We start from the raw sequence: 27,226 nt of genomic DNA on the forward strand, positions 1-27,226 counted from the left end.
TCTATTGTCACAAGCCTTTAAAAATGAATGGGAATGATAGAAGAGAAAGATAAGAATTCTCAATATCTGTTATGTCATACACAGTCACATAATCAATGGGAACTGCAGACTTGCTAGGGAACGACATTACAACACCATCCAGAAAGAATTTCAAGATTTAGTTGACCATAAAAGAGCAAAAATTACAGCGATCGACAGGTGGGATTTACTACTCTGTACACCAAGAACCACTCTGTGCTAAATTTGCAGGCGTGAAGAATGTGATAAAATTGGTGGTACGCTTAGTAAATTTTCTAAAGCCGCACGCATTATTCCACTGTCAGCTGCATTAGTTTTCGATGGAACTGACCGAACATTATGGAAACGTTATACTGTATATTACTGCAAAGTACATTGGTTAAGTCAAGGGCATGCCTGGAACGATTTTTCTATTTAAAAGCCGCTATTGTTATGAAGGAAAAAGGAGAACAGGAACGAAAATTACATCCGGAGCCAGTTACAGACCTCGCATTTTAAGTGAACTTGAGAGCACTCTGCCCACAGAAAGACAGAGCAAGGTGATAAACAACGTATTTCTAGTTTGATGGGGATGCATTTAAAAAGGAAACAGCATTGTGGGAGGGACAAATTCAGACAAGAAGCGCCGTTCATTTCCCTAAGCTCTGGAGAATTCATTGTGGCCTTGAAACAATTACAAGTAAAGTTCTATAAACGTTTTGAGGGCACTGCCAGTCTTACACCTGTCTTCAAGACTGTTTGCCGTTTCATTTGAAAGCACCCCTGTGCATTTGCAGATGGAACTGACTGATCTGCAATGTACGATTGGCGTTCAATAAGTGACGCAACACATTTTTTTCTAGGCCAGTTTCAGCTGAAAAAATGCAGAATATTCCTGCTTCAGACCCTAGTTTTATGACTTTCGATAGGTGGTGGCGCTTTACGTAGCAGAGAGCCGCCATTTTCTTTTGACGAAAAATCAGAGTATCGCAGATGGCACTTGCAGAATGTCTACGGAGACCTGGCAGTGAACAAAAGCACGGCGAGTCGTTGGTCGAAGCGTCTGTCAACACTGTAAAGTCGGGCAAACCTGTCCGATTCCCCGCGTTCGACAGGCCGCACAAAGCTGCGACTCCTGCAATGTTGGACCGTACGGACAGTCTCACTCGAGGTGATCGACAGATCACATTCAAACACCTCGGTGCACAACTGGACGTATCTGTTGGCAGTGCTGACACACTTATCCACCAACAGGGGTACTCAAAGGAGTGTGTCCGCTGGGTTGCTCACCACCTAACGGAAGACCTTAAAGAGCAACAGAAGACCATCTGTGCAGAATTGGAAATTTGTGGTAAGGTCTTATGGGACCAGACTGCCGAGGTCATCGGTCCCTAAGCTTACACACTATTTAATCTAACTTAAACTAACTTACGCTAAGGACGACACACACCCATTCCCGAGGGAGACGACTCGAACCTCCGACGTGGGAGAGCCGCGTGTACCGTGGCAAGACGCCTTAGACCGAGCACCTACTCCGCGCGGCCTGTGCGAAATTGTTTGTACTTCAGGAGGCTGATCGTGAAAATTTTTTGTCGTACACCGTCACAAGTTGTGAAACATGGATTCATCACTTTGAACCGGAAACAAAACCACAATCCATGAATTGACGCCACACTACCTCTCATCCGAAGAAGAAGTTCAGAACCAGAAACTCATCGACGTTCTTCTGGGACTGTGACCAGATTATTCTGTTTGATGATGATGATGTTTGGTTTGTGGGGCGCTCAACTGGATTATTCTGTTTGATGGCCTTCCTCAGAGTGCAACGATCAATCTGAAGCATATTGTTCTACCCTCAGAAAATGAAGAAACAACTTGAGCATGCTTGTCGCCACAGAAATACAAACGAACTTCTTCTCCATAACAACGCAAGAACCCACACAAGTCTGTGTACCTGAGAGGAGCTCACAAAACTTGTTCCTCACCCACCATGCAGCCCGGAGTTCGTACCCTCCAATATCCATCTGTTTGCCCCAATGACGGAAGCACTCCACGGGAAGCAGTGCCGGGGCGATGGGGAGGTTATTAATGCAGCCAGAGGTTGGCTCCGACATCGACCAGTGGAGTGGTGCCATTCAGGTATGCAGGTCCTCCCCAGTAAGATGGCGTAAGGCCGTTGCACTGAACGGAGCTTATATGGAAAAATAGGGTTTTGTAGCCAGAAGAGTGGGGAATAATATGGCGTATTGGAATCCTGAATAAAACCAACCTGCTTTCAGAAAAAAATTGTTGTGTTACTTACCGAACGCCCCTCGTAATTCGTGTTTAAAAGACAAAATCTTTTGCGTTAAAGCTGCCCAAAGAGTCTACTTTATTTTCCTCGGGAAGAGTTTCCACGTGCCTGTAATGAGGTTGCAAACGAAATAATTTTTTTTGATCAAGATGTCTGTGTATAAGGCATTTTTGCTTATGAAACTGAATAAGTCAGGATTACATAGCAAACTGAGGGCGAAAATCTGTTAAATTCTCTGCATCTGTCTGAATACCGTCAGTTTGCACCAGTTAAAAGTCATGTCTTCAGCACACCAAGTATAATTAAATAGTACTGAAAAATTTTATTATGTTTGCGATCTATGTTGTTGAGGAATATGAAATCTATTCATATGCAGCGTGACTGCACTAGCATTTAAACGCAGTGCTTTTGGAGTTTTCCCCACTTTCTCCTTCTCACCACTCTGTGTGTAGTCAGTTTCCCAGATATTGGCGCCACTCCTTTTCACTTGAGCAGCTCCCCAATTGGACATCAAGAGGCTGGATCACAGACGCTGACTCCATAGGGTTATATTATGCTTCGTAAAATCACAAAATTATGTTGGAATTTTTTTATTTTCCTTGTTTGACGATAGTTACCTTTTAAAATACAGTCAGTAATGGTTAAAACAAATAATTATTACGGTAGTAAGCAGGTTAACTGAAAACGAATGGTGTGAATCATGATACTGTTAAGGTGCTGCGGGCACACTTAGAATTTGTCCACTCGGGTAAAGTCTGGCGCCGGCTGTCCAGCGCTGCGGCCGCGGCGACATCAAAGGGTCTGGAGCAGAAGAGCCTGGAACCCTCCGCATCGCGTGGCCTTGACGCTTCGAGGCATTAGGTTGCCGCTGCTATATAAAGCCCACCCTGCTGTCACAGTCATTCACTGTGGATAGTTTCGTTCAGTGCATGCTGCAGACGTGTTTAGTGTTCCGACTTTAATGTCTAGTGGACCATTTTATATGATTATAGCGCGACTGCTACGGTCGCAGGTTCGAATCCTGCCTCGGGCATGGATGTGTGTGATGTCCTTAGGTTAGTTAGGTTTAAGTAGTTCTAAGTTCTAGGGGACTGATGACCACAGATGTTAAGTCCCATAGTGCTCAGAGCCATTTGAACCATATGACTATATTTTATTTGTTTACTTTAGTCTCTTAGTGCATTGTGAATTAAGCTTGCAGTGGATAAATGTGTTACCAAAAAGGCGTGCTTGGAAGTTGATACTGCAAGTCAACCTCCAACAATCATTGTGTCGTCAATTGCTTCATCGTCTTCGGGCGAGAACCGTTCACAGCCGAAACCTGGACAATCTGGTAAGGTTGACTAAATATACATGGCTAGAATATGAAGCATCTATCGTAAAAGTTTTTTGAAAAACCAGCAAAGAGAGAGATGCTAAAAATCTATTACAATTTTCTTAAAAAAAACAGAAAAAGAAGATGCATTTACTTCCGTAGGGTTATCTAAATGGAGAAAGGCTTTGGAAAAATTCCCTCTTCATGAAAGTACGTTTACGCATAAAGAAGGTGTTCTGAAACGAAATTGTATCACTAACCGAAGTGTGGCCTTGCATGTGAATGAACAGTTAGATAGGGATATGAAGAAAGGCCATTTAGCTCTTGAGATAATTTTTACTACCGTGCAATTTCTATGCCAACAAGGACTAGCAATTAGAGGGCACGGAGATGTAAACTCAAATTTTTTTCAATTGTTGGAATTCCGAAAGAATGACATACAAGAGTTTAAAGATTGGTTGGGCATTCAGGGTATAAGTGGACATCCCACGATATTCTAAACGAGATCATTGATCTACTAGGAAAGTCTGTGTTGAGAAAGGTATTGGCTTCAATCAAGAAGAACAATCAAGAGTGAACATTTTTCTATTACAGTTAACGAAACAAGTAATTCTTCGATTCATGAACAAGTGTCATTTTGTATTCGTACTGTCAATGATTCCTTAATCCTCAATGAAGACTTTATTGGTTTATACGAGACCCTTTGCCAGGCTTGATGGACTGTGCGAGCTTCTAATATCTAGAGAATACTGAAAAACTCTGAAGAACTTCTAGAGTTTTTTGAAACATTTTCTGCAGAGGACAAAACAGAGGTAGGTTACAAATGTGCGGGCTAGTTAAGTGAATGTTACAGTTCAAGACTTATTTCTTTTTACATCGTTATTGCCATACAGTGAACTCAGTAGAGGACGTCAATGAAAAAATTCAATGCCCTCATCTAAGTGTTGCTGATCTGGAAAAAGTATATGAGGGCTTGATTTGTATATTGAATGGAAGGCGTGATAGTTTTGAACACTTTTGGGAATTATGTTTAAAAGGAATCGAAGTATAACAAAGAAGCATGAAAACAACGAAGCCAGCTCATCACAAACTTTCAAAACTCCAAAGGAATACTACAAAGCTATTTACATTGAAGTTTGTGAAACAGTGAAATCTAGCATTACTGAGCGGTTTGCTTCAACTGGACTCACATAGGTAAAGGTAGTTGAACGAGAGTGGCTGCTTTTAGTAAACAGAGGTGAAACAAATTTGGAAAAATCAACTGAGTTTTTCAAAAATGACCTAGACACTGAGAGACTGCGCTTGCACTTGAATATGTTAGCCAATATCGCTAATAAAAAACAACTGGTCTTAAAAAACATGCATGATGTAAGAAAGTACATCACACCAGAGCCCGCAGTTGGAGAAATGTTATGTGAATTAGTGAAGTGCATTAAGCTTCTCCAAGTAGTTTCAATCACAACAGCAACAGCAGAACAGTCATTTAGCACCCTTAGACGTCTGTAGTCATATCTTCGATCAACAATAGGACAGAAGCCATTGAACAACTTGGCTGTTCTTCATGCCAACTGAAATGTTTTGGATGAATTGGATATCCGACCAGTCATCAACAACTTCATATTCAGTAATCCAGTCAGACAGTCAACATTTGCATCTTTCTAAAGACACTCTAGCCCTAATAATGGCATTTAGAGCAATATTAAAAATCTTTGTAGAATAGAGAATTAAATACATATGTAAGGTGGCAGATTAAATTAAGGTCAATTTCGCACCTTACATGTGAGTTTTTATACATCGTAATGGGAAGGTGAATATGACACCTAACTTAATTTGGCGAAAATGAGCAGATTTGCCTATAAGTATGTAATGCAAAGGGGTAACACTCAATTGATGGTATTAACACACCGATCCTATATACTGCATGTCAATGAGCAAGAGGTGAAGCAAGCAGCTAGAGGAAATGTTTTGTTTGGAAGCAGGTGCAAGCAGGAGCAAAGGGCGCACCACGGACAGTACAACGGAAAGCTCTTAGGGGGCGTCCCATGGCGACAGTCAACGAACGGGCGCCAGGTGACTCATGCAGGAGAGCAAGTCGTGGGCCACCAGAGTGGGACGGAAAGAAGCTTTAGAAAACTGCGTTTCGGAATTTCCAAATGGATACGAACAAACCAGTGACGCAGTTGATCATGTGAACAGCACATGGTATGCTTATGCTGTACACATGTAACTTTTAGGCGTCTGGAGTGGGCACAAAATGTCCGATTGGCGGAAACGAAATGGGAAGGAGTAAAGTGCCGGGATTTCGACGCAGTTTAATGGTAGGGCCTTTGCGAGTGGTAGAGAGAGTTTCCACAAAATAAGAAGAACGCTCCAATTGGTCGGAAAAAGCCATGACGTGGAGCACTAAAGGACCCAGGTGGGAGACAGTTTTTCTACGAGAAAGACAAGACCAAAATTTTCGAGGACACTCTCCTCTAAACTGGCGTTAAGTGCAGAATGGGGCACATAACGCTCTGTACGACGCAGAGGAGATATTTTTGTGAACACTGCGTTCACTACAGCTGACAGTCAGCTAGATATTAGATGTAGCGTCATGGAGCTCCAACTCTGGAGAAACGAACCAGCCACTTAGTTAATTGTTCTTGCGAGAACTGAGAGGGCATTGTAATATGCATGCTGCTCCAGCCATGCATGTGCATATCGCCATATTCCAAGACTAGGGATGAGTGCATGTTTTCTCACCTCACAAGAAACATAGGAGAGTTTGGTTCAAATGGCTCTGAGCACTATGGGTCTTAACTTCTGAGGTCATCAGTCCCCTAGAACTTAGAACTACATAAACCTAACTACCCTAAGGACATCACACACATCCATGCTCGAAGCAGGATTCGAACCTGCGATCGTAGCGGTCGCGCGGTTCCAGACTGTAGCGCCTAGAACCGCTCGGCCACTAGGAGAGTTTCTGCTGATAAAATCAACAAAGGTTTTGATTAGCCTTTATAGGAATTTCAGAGGACAAGAGCAGTCATGCAGACGACAGCTCATTGCAGCTAAGGCAAAAACCACGAGCAGAGGCGTAGCTCGTTGGTTCACCAGCTTGCGACCACTGTGAACACGAGCAACCTTGGGTAATCTTTTGCTCAGCTTGTCACAAAACTAACCATCCTCCATAGACTTGATTGTCATCCTAAATAGTACCGAACTTAAAAGGGGAGGACACGACGTTTGGAACGCGGATTTACCGTAAACTTCGTACACTCGTAGTAATCCATGAGGACAGCAAAATGTGTAAGCAGTAGCGCGTACTTCTCAAGCGTTACTGAGAAACTCGCAAGATAACTTCGGTCGTCAAATATATATATATATATATATATATATATATATATATATATATATATATATATATATTGTGTGTGTGTGCGTGGCCAGTTTAACTATAAAGCGGCAGCAGCCGAGTGGTGCCGGCACGGTAGCTCAGCGCAGTTCGGCGCTAGCGGCCGTGCGAAGCGGAGGTTCGGTACTTACGCCTGTGCGGCGTGTGCGCCTGTTTGTTTTACTTGTGGACTTAGTTGCTCGCGGGCTAGTAACAACGGTCATGGCGAACAAGTACAGGAAAACTACATTACGATTCAATTTCTGCAAAGACTACGAACGACCAAAGGCTTAACAGCGGAACGATTCATACGAGAGGAAGTCAAGATACTGCTAAACGATATTGTCGGAATTCACCTGTCCATCATTAGTCCCACGGTGTATGTTAAGAAGGTAAATGACGCGGCGTGTGAAATAATTCTACAGGCGACAAAAGCAGGTCTCCGATTTTGCCATACTGACGGCACGGTAACTATAGAACATGCTAGTCTCGGTGTACGGACAATACGTGTTTTTGAGCTGCCATTTGAGCTTCCGGCTGACGAAGTTATCGAGGCTTTTAAGTCATACGGCACGGTACATGGTCACACGGCAGAACGCTGCACACAATTCGCCACGTACCCCGTTCTTAACGGAGTGCGACAGATCACTATTGATCTTCAGAAGCATGTACCGTCCTATCTGACAATTGGTGGTTGTCGGCCGTGGTGATTTACGATGGTCAACCACGTACATGTTCTGGCTGTGGCCAGGAGGGACACCTCAGGTCGAACTGTATGCAACGGCGGATTACGCAACTGCCTTCAGATGTGCGGGAGCCATCGCCGGCGATGACAGTACTACCGATCACCTATGCCAAAGCCCTCACTGCGTCCACTGATGACCGAAAGGACACAGCCCCGGTGGAAGATCAAGATGGCACTCTCTGAAACCTTGTAGCAGACGTCGGAATGACAGAGGATGCTGCTCCATCGAGCATACAATCTACGGCAACATCAGATGAGACCGAACTCCCACCAAGCACACCGATAGTACACGAAGCAGTTCCAGCCACTACGGATGCTGTTCCGTCTGGAATGCACACTGTGACGACAACATCAGTTTCGACCGAACTCCCGCCAAGTACAACGATGGGACTCGAAACACTTCCAGTTCTTACGGATGCTTTTCCGTCGGGCAGCCGTGATTCCCTACAATCTGAGGACACGGAAGGAAGATCACGCAAACAACGTTCGCCCGAGAAGGAGGAAACGGCGGCGTCGCACGACATCTCCTCGGGATGACTCCCCTTGCTCCGACGACGATGTGCCTGTGGACCAAGACGACGCAACAGCCTCTACGAAACAGGATGAGGCAATGGAAACTGTTCGATCAGACCCTCAGCGGTCAGTCACATTGACGGTACCGGGACGTGGTGATGCTGAAGAGGAATGACAGCCAGTTGGCTCTCCATGACGCAGGTGCTGTGGATCTAGGCGCTACAGCCTGGAACCGCGCGACCGCTACGGTCGCAGGTTCGAATCCTGCCTCGGGCATGGATGTGTGTGATGTCCTTCGGTTAGTTAGGTTTAAGTAGTTCTAAGTTCTAGGGGACTGATGACCTCAGTAGTTAAGTCCCATAGTGCTCAGAGCCATTTGAACCAACCAGATGCTGTGGCTATGGACACGAATTTATCACTGCCTGAAAAGATGTGGTATGACGATATTGAGGAGGCGCCGGACTTCATACAGAGGCAGCCGGCACTCACGAAGACGGCCTAATAATTGCTGAAGGTGGAGGGGCGAGAGACCGTCTTCTAACTCAGCCCCCAGCGCCGATGCAGGGAGATGTTGTTGCGCCTCGACAGAGTGGGATTCAACGCCATGCGAACCGTATTGCGACATTAAATATAAATGACGTGCGTTCACCGGCCAAAATACACCTACTGAAGGAAACGATTTGGGCATCTGATGTGGACATTGCTTTGCTGCAGGAAGTCCACATAGCTGCACTCCCATACATCGCAGGCTGCCAATCCTATTCGTCACATGGAGAGTGGGGTGGCAGTTTACGTGCGAAATGGCTTCCCAGTGGAAAACGTGTGTTATCTTCCGTCGGCCAGGGGAATGGCTTTCACGACGTTTGGGACACGCATCATCAATCTTTTATGCACCGTCGGGAAATAATCGGCGGCGGGAAAGGGCGCGATTTTATGCAGAAGACATTGCCCCACTATTCCATGGACGTTATGAATGTGTAATAATTGGTGGAGATTTCAACTGTGTTCTCAGACAGAAAGACCCATGGCCGCAAGCAAACATCAGCCAGGAGTTGCGAATCATTGTCAATGACCTTGTACTTAGTGACACGTGGAATTACGACATGGAGATGCACCGGCATACACCTATGTGACAAGTCATTCGGCGAGCAGATTAGATAGCATTTATATCTCACGGGCTCATGCAAATGATGTCCAGGACGCGGAACGCTGGCTATTGGCATTTTCCGATCACAGCGCTCGCATCTGTACAGTGCTTCTTCCCCTTACAGAGGTGTGGAACAGTAAGGCCCCGTGGAAACTAAACATACAACATCTACATGATCCTGAATGCCGTCAACGGATCCTTGAGACATGGATGATGTGCGAGCGAAGGGTTGGAAGGTATGCGACGATGCTTGATTGGTGGCTGACTTGTGCTAAACCGGCGTTTCGCCGTACGTTCATCTCATATAGCAGGGAGATGGAAGAATGGCGCCGCCGTACGACCGACTTTTATTTTGCACCACTGCGCGACCTGGATGATGGTCCGCCGGGACAGGACATCTTGATCGAACACAAAAGGATAAAAGCTAAACTAGTGGCTTTAGCACGGAAAGATCATCAGGGAACCATGGTGCGCGCCAGATGTCACGATACGATAAGGCACGAGATTCCTTCCATGCACCACGTCGTGAATGAACGAAAGCACCGACGACGCGTTTTGGTACGGGAATTAATTACCCGCGAAGACCGAAGAGTGACGCGTCAAGCGGACGTTGTCTCTGCATTCGTCGACCATTACCAACACATCTATCGGGAAGAAGCAGCCCCTGTCGATGACCTCGACCGTATAGCCACGCACGTCTCCCGCACACTGACGGTGGAAGCCGCGGGAACCTTACTGGAAGACATTAGCTGTGAGAAGCACATGATGCGATCGCACAAGGTGCGTTGAATCGGTCCCCAGGCACTGATGGGCTTCCTGCTGAATTTTATCGAGAATTTCGCAACGAATTGGCACCGCGATGGACGGAAATGTACAACGAGATGTTAAATTCCGATGCGCCTATTCCACCGGCTTTTATGGAAGGCCTTTTGGTGCCAGTACCCGAAGCCAGGAATTGCGGTCACACATTATCGCCCCATCACCCTGCTTAATGCCGACTATAAGATCTTTGCACGGTTGCTAGCGTCCCGATGTCGTATGTTAATTCGTAGCGTTCTCTCTCCAGAACAGACGACACCGGGTGGATCGGTGAATGTGCAAACAGCTAGTGGCGAATGCCGTGATGTGATAGCGCTGGCGGAGGAGTGCCGGCTTAAAGCGGCGTTGGTGGCGGTTGATTTTGACAGTGCTTTTGATAAGGTGCGCCACAACTATCTGTACGCTGTACTGGAACAAATGGGATTTCCAGACCGTTTTACTGGTCTCATTAGAAGGATTTATGGGGGCGCACAATCCTTGGTACAGGTTAATGGGCGTATAGTAGGGCCCATTCAAACATTCAAATTCGACAATCCATTCGCCGGGGCTGCCCTCTTTCGATGCTGCTGTTCGCGATAGCGTTGGCACCATTAATTGGGAGGCTAACAAATTCTCTTTCTGGGATGGAACTACGGGGCTACACCTTCAAATGTCGTGCGTATGTGGACGACGTCCTGCTGCTCGTTCGTTCTGAGGAAGAGGTGAAGACGGTCCTTGAACTGTTGTTGGACCACAGTGTGACGGCGGGTAGTGCAGTGAACATGAGCAAATCGGCGGCAATGCCGGTTGGAAGGGGCCTTACGCCGGAAGAAATCAGTCCGTTTCCTTATGTGCAACGATTCCGCTATCTCGGCATAGACTTTACCTCATCTGTAAAACATACTGCGGCAGTTAACTACCGACGTATTTTACAGACAACACGTACCATGGTCCGACAACATCTCCTACGGCGCCTTGATCCTTTGCAGCGAGTCGAGTATCAGAACACTTATGTGGTTTCTCGAATGGTGCATATTTCGCAGATCCTGCCCCTACCACTCACGCTCGGACGTCGACTTCAATCACCACTAGGCTATTTTGTGATGATTGGATCGCCCCTCAAGGTGCGGTACGGAACGCTCACGCTCCCTACGGACAAGGGAGGACTCGGACTTACGAATGTTCACTGCCGAGCGACGGCGCTCCTTCTAGCCACGATGTACAAGCAATGGCGTAGCGGACGTGATTCCCTTACATCCCGCCTACTGGATCTCCTAGTTCCAGCGTCCCTCACACCTCCGGTGGCGGTGGGCAACATTACACCACATTTTGCGCATGTATCAACTTTTGTCGTGGAACTTAGTTATATGAGAGACGAGCTTCCGCGCACGAGACCGCCAACCGCGAAGGATTTTTATGTTTGGCTGCTACGACGGATAAGTCGTAATGTCATTGAACTCAAACACCCCAGGTTGCATTGGACGAAGATTTGGAGACATGTGCACCAAAAATTCCTTCCTACCTTCGTTCGGGCCCTGTGGTTCTCTGTCGCCTGTGGCAAGTTCAACACCAACCGACGGCTCCATGCAATTGTACTAGTGGACACTCCACTATGCCCGAAATGTCGCCAAGTGGATTACGACCATCACCGCTTAACTTGTATCGCGGTGGAGGACGTCTGGCTCCTAGGAAGACAGATGGTGGCTTGCTACCTCCGTGTGACCCCGCAACATATTACACCTGCTTCCTTCTTACATCCGGAGAGTGACTACTTTCCGGCGACTAAATCAGAGTCGATCATCTGGGTCAAAGGTTGGACGATCGCGTACCTCTATGGGGATGCTGCCAAGTCGCGACTTGACTTTTGGTATTACTTGCAGCAAGCCCACATTGAGGCTCATAGATGGTCACACTATCGGAAAACCTTTGCCAACTATCTTCAGGCAGTCTTCAAAAAAAATGGTTCAAATGGCTCTGAGCACTATGGGACTCAACTGCTGAGGTCATTAGTCCCCTAGAACTTAGAACTAGTTAAACCTAACTAACCTAAGGACATCACAAACATCCATGCCCGAGGCAGGATTCGAACCTGCGACCGTAGCGGTCTTGCGGTTCCAGACTGCAGCGCCTTTAACCGCACGGCCACTTCGGCCGGCCCAGGCAGTCTTCCTCGACCCCCCACGCAGTTGGGATGTGCCGGGTGCAGTCGGTGTGCACATTTGACAGCTGATAATGAACCTCACGCTTCTCTCACCACTCAATATGTAATGCACATACTATACCATGAAATGATCTGCATGTTCCTTTCAACAGAGTGATCTTTATTGAAAAGAAATAAATAAATAATAAAAAAACAAAGAAAAGCGTGTTCGGTCAGAGCGTTAGCTTTCCCTTCTAATAAAAATACTGAGCGAACAGATGAACGAAAAAACTGAACGGGTGTCATCGGACGTCCACCCTGAACAAATTCAGCGAACAATATAGAACAAAATGTTTTTTTTTAAAGTGGCTGGCGTTCAAGCCGCTAGATCGCTGGATCGAGTTCCGTTCGTCAATTTTTTTTATTTTCAACACAGTCATTTTCTTCACTATTTATATTACAATTGATATAATGGGGAAAATACGTGTAATCGGATGGACTTTTATTAAATTTACAATGTTATTTGGCAGTCTACTAATTTTTATTATCACAAATAATATAATATTCATAACTATCGACTAGTAAACGACCAAACGCATAAAGTGACACTGAAAATGTATGCTTGTCCGTGTCTTCAAAACTGTTCGTATTTAATCGAAAGAGAACGAGATATTGCTTCTTGGAAGACGCTATTAAAATACACTCGATACTGCATAACCACTTATCAGCCCCGATTTTTAAGGAAATACTGCGTTATGTATGGTTTGCTTCCAAACTATCGTCTGAAAGAGAAGTTTTTGAAAATGTTAACGAGATTTGTTTTTCCACGGAAAACGTCAAAAGACGTTGCGTATGCGGAAACATAGCATTTATTCAATGCAGCTGGTGCCGTTTAACTTAATGTTTTCCATGTTTTTACGAAAAATACCATCCTGCAACTTGTACTCATAAAGTCGAAAGCGACGATTAATTGTTCATCTTTCGAAAGCCGTCTGTGCCGGTCAAAACTTGGAGGTAACATGTCGTTTCGGGCTCCTTCCAGCTATAAGGGATTTCTCAAATCACGGGCAAGCATACATTTTCAGTATCACTTTATGCGTTTGGCCGTTTACTAGTCGATAGTTATGAATATTACATTTTCTGATAGTAAAAATTAGTAGACTGCCAAATCACATTGTAAATTTAATAAAAGTTCATCCGATTAGACGTATATTCCTCATTATATACATTGTAATACAAATAATAAAGAAAATGGCTGTATTGAAAATAAAAAAAAAGCTGACGAACGGAGCTCGATCCAGCGATTCAGCAGCTTGAACGCCAACCACTTAAAAAAAATTGTTCTATATTATTCGCTCAATTTGTTCAGGGCGGACGTCCGATGATACCCGTACAGTTTGTTCGATGGTCCGTTCGCTCAGTTTTTTTATTATAAAGGGTAACTAACCCTCTGACCGAACACGCTGAGCTACCGTGCCGGCACCACTCGGCTGCAGCCGCTTCATGGGTAAAATGGCCACGCACAGATATATATTTGACCACCGAAATTATCTTGCTGTTTTCTCAGTAACGCTTGAGAAGTACGCGCTACTGCGTACACATTTTGCTGTCCTCATGGATTACTACGAGTGTACGAAGTTGACAGTAAATCCGCGTTCCAAACGTCGTGGCCTCCCCTTGTTAGAACTGGAATCGTAATATTGGCCAACTTCATGATGTAGTAGTAAGAATAATGTTGTAAAGAAAATTATAATTAAAATTTGATATTGTTGTGTTTAGAGTTATTTCACTTACTCAGGACGAGATGCGTTATCTTGACAACTGTCCTAACATTGTCACGGTGCAAACTGTGCAACAAGAAATGTCAGCACTAAATAAACAATTTTTTTTACGAGAAAAGGAGTGAAGTGTCAGACATACGTAATGTTAAATTTTCAGTTTGAAATATTAGTACTAGTTTAGTACTGAATTAGTATATTAATTTAGTACTGTATTAGTTATTTTGAAATACTCAAATAATTTTTAGGGTGTAAGACCCAATTAAAACCCGCATTTTACATACTTTCTGACTGAAAGTTTTAGGCAACCTGTATTAACTTTATTAATTGTATTAAAGCATTTAATTTGAGATATTGTTTGTATTTAATGAACCCTGAGCCTTATTCAAAGTAAGCTTAAATTAGCTATTTCACTTTTTAATCAAAGTGCTATTACTGTGCAACAGCAATATTTTATGTTTCATTCAAATGACTGTTTAGGATTTATTTAAATATACTTTCAGTCTTTTCAGAGCTATGTCACTGATCATATGACTCTAAAATTCTTAAAAAACTTTAAAACTCACTATTTTTTCATCTAAAATTTAGAAAATTTCCTGGGGCAAGACCCCCAGTATGCCCCCCTCCCCCCCCCCCCCCCAATATTTTGTATAAGTCGGCGCCCCTGGGGTGGATACACACTGTTCCAGTCCTCTCATCAAAGACAGTTCCATGATAGTACTGTGAATCGAACCTGGTTCCTCGGCAAAGCAGTCAGACACGCTGGCCACTTAGCTACGGAGTCGGCCTTATCTACTGTCTATCAGCTTAAAAAGTCCATTACAGCGAGCGAGCAGGATATGGTGGCGGTGTGCAGTGACTGGTTTTCGCCTGAAACGCTGGGCGTTCATTCGTTTGTTTGGAAGGGGAGGCTGCCAGTGTCTGCTCACTTTCACCCACTTGCTGACGTGCTGCGATGAAAGAATCGAAGCACACGCCATGAAAGATTTTACAGAAACCATTTGGTAAAAAAAAAAATCATTTTTGCACTACTTGTAGCTTTATATAGTGATCAAAAATATATACGGACACCCACAAAAACATGCGTTTTTTATATTAGGTACATTGTGCTGCCACCTATTGCCATGTACTCCATATCAGCGACCTAAGTAGTCAATAGACATCATGAGAGAGCAGAATTGGGTGTTCCGCGGAACTCATGTACTTCGAAAGTGGTCAGGTGATTGGGTGTCACTTGTGTCATATATCTGTAAGCGGGTTTCCACATGCCTATGCATCCCTAGGTCCACCATTTCCAATGTGATAGTGAAGTGGAAACGTGAAGGGACACGCACAGCGTAAAAGCTTACAGGCCAACTTCGTCTGTTGACTAACAGACATCGCCGACAGTTGAAGTGGGTCGTAATGTGTAATAGGCAGACATTTATCCAGACCATCACACAGGAATTTCAAACTGCATCAGGATCGACTGCAAGCACTACGACAGTTTGGCAGAAGGTGAGAAAGCTTGGATTTCATGGTCGAGCAGCTGCTCATAAGCCACACACCACGCCGGTAAATGCCAAACGACGCCTCGCTTTGTGTAAAGAGATTAAACAATGGACGATTGAACAGTGGAAAAAAAATTGTGTGGAGTGACAAATCACGGTACACAATGTGGCGATCCGATGGCAGGGTGTGGGTATGGCGAATGCCCGGTGAATGTCATTTGCTAGCATGTGTAGTGCCAACAGTAAAATTCGGAGGCGCTGGTGTTATGGTGTGGTTGTGTTTTTCATGGAGGGGGCTTATACCCATTGTTGTTTTGCGTGGCACTATCACAGCACAGGGCTACATTGAGGTTTCAAGCACCTTCTTTCTTTCCACTGTCGAAGAGCAATTCGGTGAGGGCGACTGGCGGAGTGGTTACACGACAATAACATCCGTGTAATGGACTGGCCTGCACAGAGTCCTGAACTGAATCCTATAGAACGCCGACTTCGTGCCAGGCCTCACTGACCGATATCGATACCTCTCCTCAGTGCAGCGCTCCATGAAGAATGGGCTGCCATTTCCCAAGAAACGTTCCATCACCTGACTGAACGTGTGCCTGCGAGAGTGGAAGCTGTTATCAAGGCTAAGGGTGGGCCAACACCATATTGAATTCCAGCATTATCGATGGAGGGCGCCACGAACGTGTAAGTCATTTTCAGCCAGTGCCCGCATACTTTTGATCAAATAGTGTATGTCAGCTTCATGATAACAGGTTCATCACTTCGTTAATGATCACAGTTACTGTGATTTGCATTTAAGTAAGACACTGTGGGATATTCGAAAAGGTTTTCAATGAAAAATAGCAATCAGTATGATTTTGCGTTTGGTGCATATTACATAATATGTTCCTACGTATTCTAACAACCATACCACAACAAAGGCGAAAAATTAATTATGACTGTAGTGTTGCTCACGGTGCTAAATATTGCATTTTCGAGCAACAACAAAGTTATATTATGTGGCAGGTGTCATTAGAGCACAGTTAATAAAGTCATCTCTTGAAATAATGGATAAACTAGGCACTCATCTTTTCGTGTTTCCCACGCTGGTCTCGTTGTGAACTCATGGCTCAATCGTCGAAAATCTAGGTAGTGATGATTCCAAGCTCGGATGCAAAGAGGCCTAGGTGTTATTCTGCGATATTCAAAAGTTTTATAGATGTGTTTCATAAACCATTTTTGAAGGTTAAACTTTTGCAAGTTAGGACAATGGTAATGTAAAAAAGTAATCAGCACTCCGAATTTAAGTTACACTTCTTTTTTATTACTTTTGTTGCAATATCACGTAACTCGTTCCAAAACACCACTTCACAATAAAAAACATACTTGAAAATATCTTCCTCACTGTTAAAGTTCACATTTCATAAACTGACTACAATTTGCGTCTTTTTAACATGACGACCAAAGCTTGACTCTCCAATAACAGCTTACACGCCCAAAAATCAGAGTTACAAGTACGTCAATTATTATAGTGACAAAAGAAAGAATACACATAAGAATAATATCATTGCAATATATACATGTCGATGTATCGAAGTACCACAACATTAATGAAATCAAGTCTGAATGTTGTCACAGAAATATGTTAACTATTTTACAGACACACAGTAGAATATTGCTGGTATCGAGTGGTTGAGGTGAGGTGCCGTAATGGTTACGTAATTCAAGTACCATTACAGTATGAAATTTAGCTAGGATACTGAATTTGTCTTGAGACGTACGTGGAGGTCTCTATGTCACCAAACTCAGGAAAACTGATATGATGTAGCACACCCGTTTGCGATCAAGCGCGCGAGCAATAAAGCGAAAGTGAAATATCAACAACGTTCCTCATATTTCATAAGTGGTTGAAGATATCGAAATGAGATTTTGTCAAATGATGGCACAAAAACATGAGTGTATTCCGCCATTTGGTTTTCATGCAAAACTTCATTATCTATCATGTTATTCGACTAACTACGGACTTTTTTGATGAAGTAATGTTATCTTTAAGGGCGATACATACCTGGTGAAACGAGAAATGTTGGGGGTTTTGGAATAATAAGTGAAAATATTAAACGATTTTTTGTGTACTGCGAATGCGCTTTTTTATAAGCTATTTACCTTACTTTTCCGCAGTTCCTCACTCAATAAACTTAATAAACCACCATTCCAGGATTCTCTCACAATTTCCCACCTGCATAATATGGTAGTGAGGTGAGGCTGTGTAAACTCCACTGTGTTTTGGCAAAAGAAGTAAATTTTAACATGGGAGCAAGAGAACTGTAGGCTTTACTCAAAATTCATCTCTCATGACGCTTCTCTGAAATTTTCAAACGGTTAAAAATCCAGGCGAAAATAAATCCTTGCTTTTATTGCACTTTCAGCGTTATTAGTTCTAGATACTAAACAAAGCAGAGGTGACAGAAGATCTTTTTGATTGGTTACTATGCAAGTATGGGTATGGAGGTGCTCCACTTAATAATTACAAAAAATGGAAGCATAGGCTTCAGTTTACAATGGCACTTCTCCACCAGCTTTCAGCATTTCCCCTACAGCGCCTCACCGCAAACCCCAACAGTACCACTCTCCCTATGCGTTCCCTACCAATTGCCTTTCTAGAGTTCACACAGAATAACATGGCCGGTAGATGTGCAGTTGGTAGGGTACATGTGTGGAGAGTGGTAGTGGGGGTTACGGGCAGGCGCTGTAGGGTAAATGCTGCGTTCTAAAATGAAGTCTGCGCTCACATTTTTTTGTAAATGTTAAGTGCAGTCTTTTCACACCCAAAAACATGTCTCCTCTGCTTTGCATAGTATCTAAAAAGAATTCAGCTGAAAATGCAGCGATTTATTGTCGCCTGGCTTATTAAACGTTTGTAACTTTCAGAGAAACGTCGTCAGGTGCGAAATTTGAGCAAAACCTACATTCCTCTTCTTGCCATGTTAAAATTTGCTTCTTTTGCCAAAACACAGCGGTATTTACAGTGTCACCTCACTAACGTCTTGTGCAGACACAACTGCGAGAGAATTCTGAAACAGTGGTTTAGTAAGTGAGGAAAATTAAGGACAGCAGCTTATGAAAAAGCACATACTCGGTACAAGATAAACGTGTAGTGTCATTTATGTTGTTCCAAAATACACAGCATTTCTTGTGTGGTACCGATAGCAGCGATGCCAGGCGTAGGTGCAAGTTCATAAGTTGGCACTACGGGACACCGACGACAGTGCCTGCTAGCCGGCGCTGTGGAGCTCTGCGAGCGTCGCTCCGGATTCAGCACATTTGATTACGAGCAGACGGCCTAGAAACATCACTTCAACCTCAGAGGGTGTTGGCTTGCTATTGAGACTTTGTACCACTTACGACGGGTCTAAGGCTACGCACCTCAATGCAAAGTTATGTATTCATCTTCTTGCTAAAGTAAAGGTGATTTTAAATCACACTGCAGTACTGAGAGATTTTCACCTTTTCCTGCTCCTACTCGCTTTCGTCATTCGGCCTACCCTTCAGTTTTCAGGAGCACACCCACGCGCCGCCTTCCAGGCGGGATACAAAATCTTGTTTCACCAGCTTTCTATGGCCTTTGAAAATCACATTCCTTCATCGAAAAAGTCTGTAGTTAGTGGAATAACACGGAAGCTAATAAAGTTTTGCGTAATAACCATATGGCAAAAAACTATCCTCAATGCGTACTACCATTTGCCAAAACCTCGTTTCGATATCTCAAACCGTTTATGAAATAAGAGGAATGTTTGAATATTTCTCTCAGACTTTATCGCTGACCCAGGACGATCGCAAATGAGTGTTCTACATCAGGTCAATTTTCTCGAGATTAGTGACGGATACAGACCTGCGCCCAAGTCTAAAGAAAAATTCAATATGTTAGCTAAATTCCATGGGCAGCTACATCTTATATAATATACACCAAACGCAAGATCATGGCGACCCCTATTTTTCACTGCAAAGTTTTTCGAATTTCGCGCAGTGTCTTCAAATGGTTCAAATGGCTCTGAGCACTATGGGACTCAACTGCTGAGGTCATTAGTCCCCTAGAACTTAGAACTAGTTAAACCTAACTAACCTAAGGACATCACAAACATCCATGCCCGAGGCAGGATTCGAACCTGCGACCGTAGCGGTCTTGCGGTTCCAGACTGCAGCGCCTTTAACCGCACGGCCACTTCGGCCGGCTGCAGTGTCTTCCTCCCATGCAAATATCACAATAACCATTAACGAAATGATATGCATGTGATCATGAAGCTGACATATAAAACTGCAAGTAACGCAAAAATGAATTTTTTACCAAATAGTTTCTGTAAAATAATTTGAGAAAGATTGCAGATCGTGCGCTTCGATTTTGTCACCGCCGACCGGCCGAAATGTGGCAAACGCAGTCGCCCTCACCTTCTGTACAAACGTATGAACTCGCCCAGCACTTTGTACGAGAGCTGGTCACTGTGCATCGGCCACCGTATTCTGCGTGGACTCTACCAGTGTAAGTAAGTGTATTTCACTCTGTAGAATTCGAATGTTTATATTTGCCATCAAACCTATATTCAGGGATCTTGCAAACGAAAACTTATTGAAGAAATGTCTTCATGACGGTATTCAAAACCTAAATGAAAGTTTTTACCATTGTGTACGGGAAAGATTGCCAAAAATCATTTTTGTGGGAAGAAACGCATTTGCTATTGGTGCTATGATGCGTTTCATGTGTGCCTAGCAGGAAATATGTTTTAGAGAAAATGGGAACTAAGCCTGGAGTGAACTGCATCAAAGCTTTGTATGCGATAGACAAAGAGCGTGTAGTGAAAGCAAATAAATCATTATTGGAGGTGATAAAATCAAAAAGAGTGCATCATGAGAATGTGAATAGGAAGAAAATTAATTTAGAAAATGAAAAAGGACCTGTTTATTGTGCTGGACAGTTCTAAAGGAAAGCCAAATACTCGTACATTCAGAAACTTTAACGGCCATTTTCCGCAAAACACAAATTTCTGTTCTTAGGTACATGTTACATTCAAACTAAAAATCCTGTTACTTTCAAACTTGGTATGCTTATTAAAAACAAACTACTTAAAGCAAAACTCCATAATTTTCCAAACCTATTAAAAATTGTGGTAAAAATTGAGATAATAAACTATAAAATTTGAGTTTTTTCTAAACATGAAGTTCAAACTGTTAACAGCTCATTCATTTTTTCATAAAGTAAATAAATTATTAAGTTTCATATACCTGTAAGAATGGTTTGCATGCTGTGCAAAATTCGTAGAAGAATCTCTCTTACTTTCGAAGAAAAGTGTACCTGTGATGTTTAAAGCTTTCCCGGCGTACTGATTGTTCCATAAAAACACGGGAGAACTGCCGGACATCAGTAACGTCCTGCCACGATATTTCGGCGCAGAGTCTTCTGGCCATCTTCAGGTGAGTTCCACTGTAGTAGTACTGGCGAGTACGCGCTGAGCTCCGCTATTTAAAGCCTTCTGAGGTGTCATTGCGCATGCGCTGCTCAGCGTGCGCGTTCATAACGGCTCCGTGCGCTGCGCCTCGCGCCCTCCACTGTGAAAGCCTGGCGTATCGGTGTCAGGTGGATTTCCATCTTTATGCAGATAACTACGTCCACTACGAAGTTTCTCTATAACAGGATTCCAAGCAGAGTTTAGCTGATAACCCCTATCTCGATTGATGAGAGTCTCGTTGTCAGACAATCTTATTTCCACAGATTCATTGATAATCGAGCTCCAAAAGTTTGATGCATGGGCCAAAATTTTTGTGTCGTTGTAATTCATGGAATGGTCTGTGGAAATACAATGTTCGGCGATTGCGGACTTGGTGGGTTGGAGAAGGCGAGTATGCCGTTGGTGTTCCACAATGCGTTCCTGCACAGTTCGTGTTGTTTGCCCTATATATGATTTGCCGCATTCACACGGATCCCGTTAAAGACGACCTGGGCCTGCGTAAACCAGGTGTTTACAAAATTCCGTGTGAATGCGGCATATCATATATAGGGCAAACAACACGAACTGTGCAGGAACGCATTGTGGAACACCAACGGCATACTCGCCTTCTCCAACCCACCAAGTCCGCAATCGCCGAACATTGTATTTCCACAGACCGTTCCATGAATTACAACGACACAAAAATATTGGCACATACATCAAACTTTTGGAGCTCAATTATCAATGAATCTGTCTGACAACGAGACTCTCATCAATCGAGATAGCGGTTATCAGCTGAACTCTACTTGGAATCCTGTTCTAGAGAAGCTTCGTAGTCGACGTAGTTATCTGCATGAAGATGGAAATCGACCTGACACCGATACGCCAGGCTTTCACAGTGGAGGGCGCGAGGCGCAGCGCACGGAGCCGTTATGAACGCGCACGCTGAGCAGCGCATGCGCAATGACACCTCAGAAGGCTTTAAATAGCGGAGCTCAGCGCGTACTCGCCTGTACTACTACAGTGGCACTCACCTGAAGATGGCCAGAAGACTCTGCACCGAAATATCGTGGCAGGAAGTTACTGATATCCGGCAGTTCTCCCGTGTTTTTATGGAACAAAAGTGTACCTATAGCAACAAATGCAGCCAATAGTAAGTGAAAAAAATGATGAAATTTCACATGTAAAAAAATTAATTTTGTTATGTTTTTGAATTTCCACTGCTTTGAGTATGAATCCTGAATTATTCCTGGTCATGCTGACGAAGTTTTATGAATTTATTTGTGAAAGTACAGACAGTGGAAATTAAAATGACCTGTGGTAGCTCTCCTGTTCCAAGTCAGTCCGTTTGACGTCCTACCCCCCCCCCCCCCCCCCTTAATGACGTCCGCCCTCTCCTCAGACGTTTGCCTCGGCCATACTTTTTCATTGCAGCACAGTAACTGCTCCGTTCACATAAAACAGTTTCGCTAACAGCACATGGTCTCTCTTCTCGATTGTCATACTGTTCACTCACGCTGTGTTGTCAAACGACAGCGTGGATGTTATAGAATCATACAAACGGTGTACAGCGCCAGATGTGCACCTGGTGACCAAAATTAGAAATAATTTTTGTCCAGCGTAAATCGGTGTCACATTAACGCTTTAGCACGTCTACCAAGTTTCGCTGCCATTACATCCCACACTGAGCCTTCGTGAGTAGCGGCACATTAATTAAATAACCACCCGATTTAATACAATATGGTTTAGAGCAGGGCTTAACAAGTGGCCGGTTTTGAGCGCGAGTACTCGCGTCTGCTCAGGCACGTGCTCGCGAGCAGGTGCAAGGTCGCGGAGTAGGGAGGGAGGGGAGGGAGGGGAAATGCGCGCGCACGTTTGAATGTGATCTCGCGTTCTTAGCAGATTTAACTAGCCATCTGAATGCTTTGACATTTTTTTACAAGGTAAAGATCTGCTAATTACTCATTTCATAGATCGAATACGAGCTTTTAAAATGAAATTGACACTTTGGGTGAGTTAGCTGGAAACAGGAAACCTAGCTCATTTTCCTAAATTATCATCCATGCAAGATGTTCACAAAGACTGTGAACGTTATTCACATAGTTTAGTTGATCAGCGCTTTCAAGATCTGACAGCACTAGACAGTGATTTTGATCTGTTCTCTCCATATTCAGCGAATATTTAAGAGATTCGTCCTGAGCTGCAGCAAGAAATTATTGACCTGCAGTGTGACAGAGAATACAGAGACAAATTTCAGAAGGAGAAAAACATTTTGGAATTCTACAGACACTTCCCTCAGGATAGATTTCCTCGTTTGCACAAACTGGCGGCTACAATAATATCAATGTTCGGTTCCACGTATGTTTGTGAACAACTGTTCTCTGCAATGAAATGTAACAAGACGCGCCTGAGAAACGCGTTGTCTGATCGAAATTTAAACTGCACGCTGCGCCTAAAATGCACAAGAACAATTACTCCGAACATAGACGCAATTGTAAAGGGCAAAAAGTACAAGATAACCGAGAATCCCACACTTCAGTGACACCTTTTATTGTGTAACAGTTCACAAATTAATGCGAATGTAGAGGCATACACTAAGCTAATAAAATTATGTGGCATGTGTACATTCTCCTTTATTTGTTTCATTTGTCGCAGTAATAATTTGTGAGTGATATCCCTGCAGGTGGCCGCGGATTTACATTGACTGGCGGCAGCTGTTGTGTGCCCCACGTGACTCTCCCCACTCTCCGCTCTGGTCCGGTAGTGGGGGTAGCGTGCTCGCGCTGCTCCGCGCTCGCGCCTTGCTGCTCACAGCTTGCTCCGCGAGCACGTATGTTGTGAAGCCCTGGTTTAGAGTTAAGCTTCTTCAGAGTATCCACCCTTTTGCTCTCAGAACAGTTGCACAAACTCTTGATATTCTGGAGATAGGATTTTTGTAGTGTTTTTGCAGATATTACAGTCCAACATGTCGCTAAATTATTCCGTAGATCTTCAATATTAGACGATCTCAGTTTTCTGACCTCCCTGTCAAAACTATCCCATAAGAGTTCTGTGGGATTTAAGTGAGCTGACCGACTTGGCCAAATTATATTCTTCAATTCCTCACATTTCTGTTTTCTACTGACACACCCTCCGCACAATTTAGAAGCACGTTCGTCATCATTGTCCTGCTGCAGAACTACCCCACGACCAATAAGTCTCTTGCCACATGGAACTGCATTGTTGATCAATATTCTGTGATATCCTTCCTTCTTTAACACTCCACTAATTCTCACTATGTTACTGGCTTTATCACTCACAAATCATTTATACACCATGGTCGAGCCTTAACCATGCTTAACCGTTGACGTCACATACTGTCTCTTCATATGTTCTCCTCGAAGTCAACGAACAAACATTCGACGATGGCTTCCATGTGTTTCAAACTTAGATTCGTCCGTAAATAACATCTGGGACCACTGCTGCACGCTCCAGCTTTTATGTTGTTGTGCTCGTTGCAATGTTTTTAATTTATTTTGTTTGGGCATTAAAGGTTTTCTCTTGAGACAGAGATTGGAGCTGCTCACATACTATTTACCTCCTCGCGAACTTCAGGCGCAGTACGATTCCTCTGACATTTACTCTGAACACATATGAACTGATCTTCCCTGTACGATGTTACTCTGGGTCTTTCAGATCGCGAAACACTTGCAATGGCACCTGTTGTATTGGAAATGCCGGGTGGCTAGGGCCTCCCGTCGGGTAGACCGATCGCCTGGTGCAAGTCTTTGGAGTTGACGCCACTTCGGCGACTTGAATGTCGATGGGGATGAAATGATGATGATAAGGATAACGCAACACCCAGTCCCTGAGCGGAGAAAATGTCCGACCCAGCCGGGAATCGAACCCCGGCCGTTAGGTATGGCATTCCGTCGCGCTAAACACTCAGCTACCAGGGGCGGACACCTGTTGTATTGAACAGCTGACCTGTAGATTGGTCTACGCCAGTTTTCGTCGTATTTGTTCTACTAGAATAGCCTTCTTGGTGCAGGGCTACAATTAAAGCACATTACTCAGCTCCAGTTTCCTGCTTCCTTCCCATTGGGAGGTAAAGTGGTATGAGGCAGATCAGGTATACAAACACTCGGCTAGATGCACACAATGTGTTGTGAAATAATCTGAACTGATAGCTACACAGGCAGCTGAAGGAATGAGCCCTATTAGAATGGAACTGTCTTAGGTAAAGACACGTCTGTCTCTATAGTGTATAGAGCATGCATAAGTGTAAAACTGTATAATCACAAAACTTTGCTAAACATTTTTTCCAACCGAATCAGCACATGTATCCAGGCCAGAGAGGCTGCTACGTCACAGTAATAACTGGGTTCATACTGCTATGTTCTTTGCAAATTTGACACTATTTTGTAATCGCAGGAATAACGTCACGTACCCTATCAATCGCTGAACTGCCATTTCGTTTCCGCCTCCCCTTTTCCGTGTATCACTTTTTCTGTCAGGCAATGCGTCTTCGCATAAAAAAATACGTTTCTGTCAAATGTGATGCACACAACCTGACTGTGGACTCTCGAATTAATTGGCCAAAAGCTATTTGCACGTCTAAATTGTGCTGTAGCTGTACAAAACTCACGAAACAGGCAACACTAATATTTGACGTTTCCTTTTATACCAAAATGAGGCTATTCACAAAAACGAACGTGATCGGCCCTTTAACTGAACAAAACACATGTTGGCCAGAATGGTATGCTAATCAGGCAAGCAGTGACAGTTGACATAAACATGCATTCTTGCAAGAGAAACTCCCCATCGCAGCCCCCTCAGATATAGTGGTAAAACGGCCCACTGGATAGCCCGTCAAAAACTGAACACAAATCAAGCATGGAAACAAGAAAAAAGTGTACCTGAACTGTGAAAAAAAAAAGCAAAAGAGTAACAGTGAACGATCCCAGCTCAAGATGTGTAACACCGAGTGACTGCAAGAATCGTGGCGTCGTGGTTGTGTGGACACGGTGTTAGATCTCTCTCGTGCCTTTTTTTTCACAAAATTGTAACGTTTTTTTTCTTCCGGTCATTGACGTGCCTGTTCTACTTCCGTAGTCTCGGGAATGGTCTTATTACACATTGGTTACAGAAGATGAGTCATGTGGTAAGAATATATTACTATCGCAAGTAAATCTGATGAATAGTGACAGTAGACGAGACTCCGATACACCTCTCACAGAAATGAAAACCACAAATAAAAGGATGCGAACTATATTACAACAAAAGAAATCAAAAGTCAAAACTTCCAAAACTGAACGCAAGATTTGTAACATGTGGTACTACTTGTGTGGAACGAATGGAAGGTACGCACGACTGGAGGTCCCTTCCTTACACTTTGCTGTTGCGAACGATTGCATCAAGATCCAAACACAAATCCGAATACAGCGAACAGACACTTCAATAACCGGACGGACAGTTCATAATTTTGTGGAAAAAAGAAATTGGGACACGAGTGTGATTTGAACAAAGGTCTCCCCCTTCGTAGCCCACCGCCGTGACCACTTAACCACAACGCTATGTCTAGTCGCATTCGCTCGATGTTACACATCTTGAGCTTGAACTTTTCACTGTTACTATTTTGTTTCTTTTTTCACAGTTTAGTACACCTTCTTCCTGTTTTCATGCTTGACTGTGTTCAGTTTTTGACAGACTATTCACTGGACCATCTTACCTCTAAATATGAATGGAATGCGATGGGGAGTTTCCCTTGTTAGCTACTGTTCCATAAGTGCCTGCTGGTGGAACAGTCAAGTGTTGCAATGTTATTACCACGTCTCACCTTATGCCTAAGATATGACTGCGAACTCTGAAATTAAGCGCCACAATGCTAAACCGTCTCTAAGTACATGAAAACATCAACATTTCGGTGTTAATTCTGCTTGAGACTATGTTATTCGTGATACATAATCGAACTTCCATTACTGAAGTTTTTAAAAGTTTTTCAGTAATGTTTCACCTAACCAAGCACCATTTTTCAGAGAAAATAGACAGAATATCCTTTTTAAAACAGAAAAATAAAACTGATATTTCTGCCTGCATAAATTAGCTTTATTTGCTGGCAGAAATGTTAAAGGAGAAATGGGAGACTGGTTTTCTTAAGAATAAGCCACTGGCAAAACATGTTCTCTGTCGGTAAAGA

The 27,226-nt window shown here is 43.7% G+C and overlaps 1 protein-coding gene across 1 annotated transcript in view; it reads left to right on the top strand.

Annotated features, from left to right (window-relative positions):
* The first annotated feature begins 22,103 nt into the window (after window positions 1–22,103).
* Window positions 22,104–27,226, top strand: part of LOC126204057 (uncharacterized) — a 71,545-nt gene continuing 66,422 nt past the window's right edge. The window contains exon 1 of the mRNA XM_049938480.1: window positions 22,104–22,201. Coding sequence (XP_049794437.1) covers window position 22,201 — 1 coding nt within the window. The 5' untranslated portion in view covers window positions 22,104–22,200. The remainder of the gene's footprint in view (window positions 22,202–27,226) is intronic.

The sequence above is a fragment of the Schistocerca nitens genome, chromosome 9 (assembly GCF_023898315.1).
Source record: "Schistocerca nitens isolate TAMUIC-IGC-003100 chromosome 9, iqSchNite1.1, whole genome shotgun sequence".
Taxonomy (NCBI): domain Eukaryota; kingdom Metazoa; phylum Arthropoda; class Insecta; order Orthoptera; family Acrididae; genus Schistocerca; species Schistocerca nitens.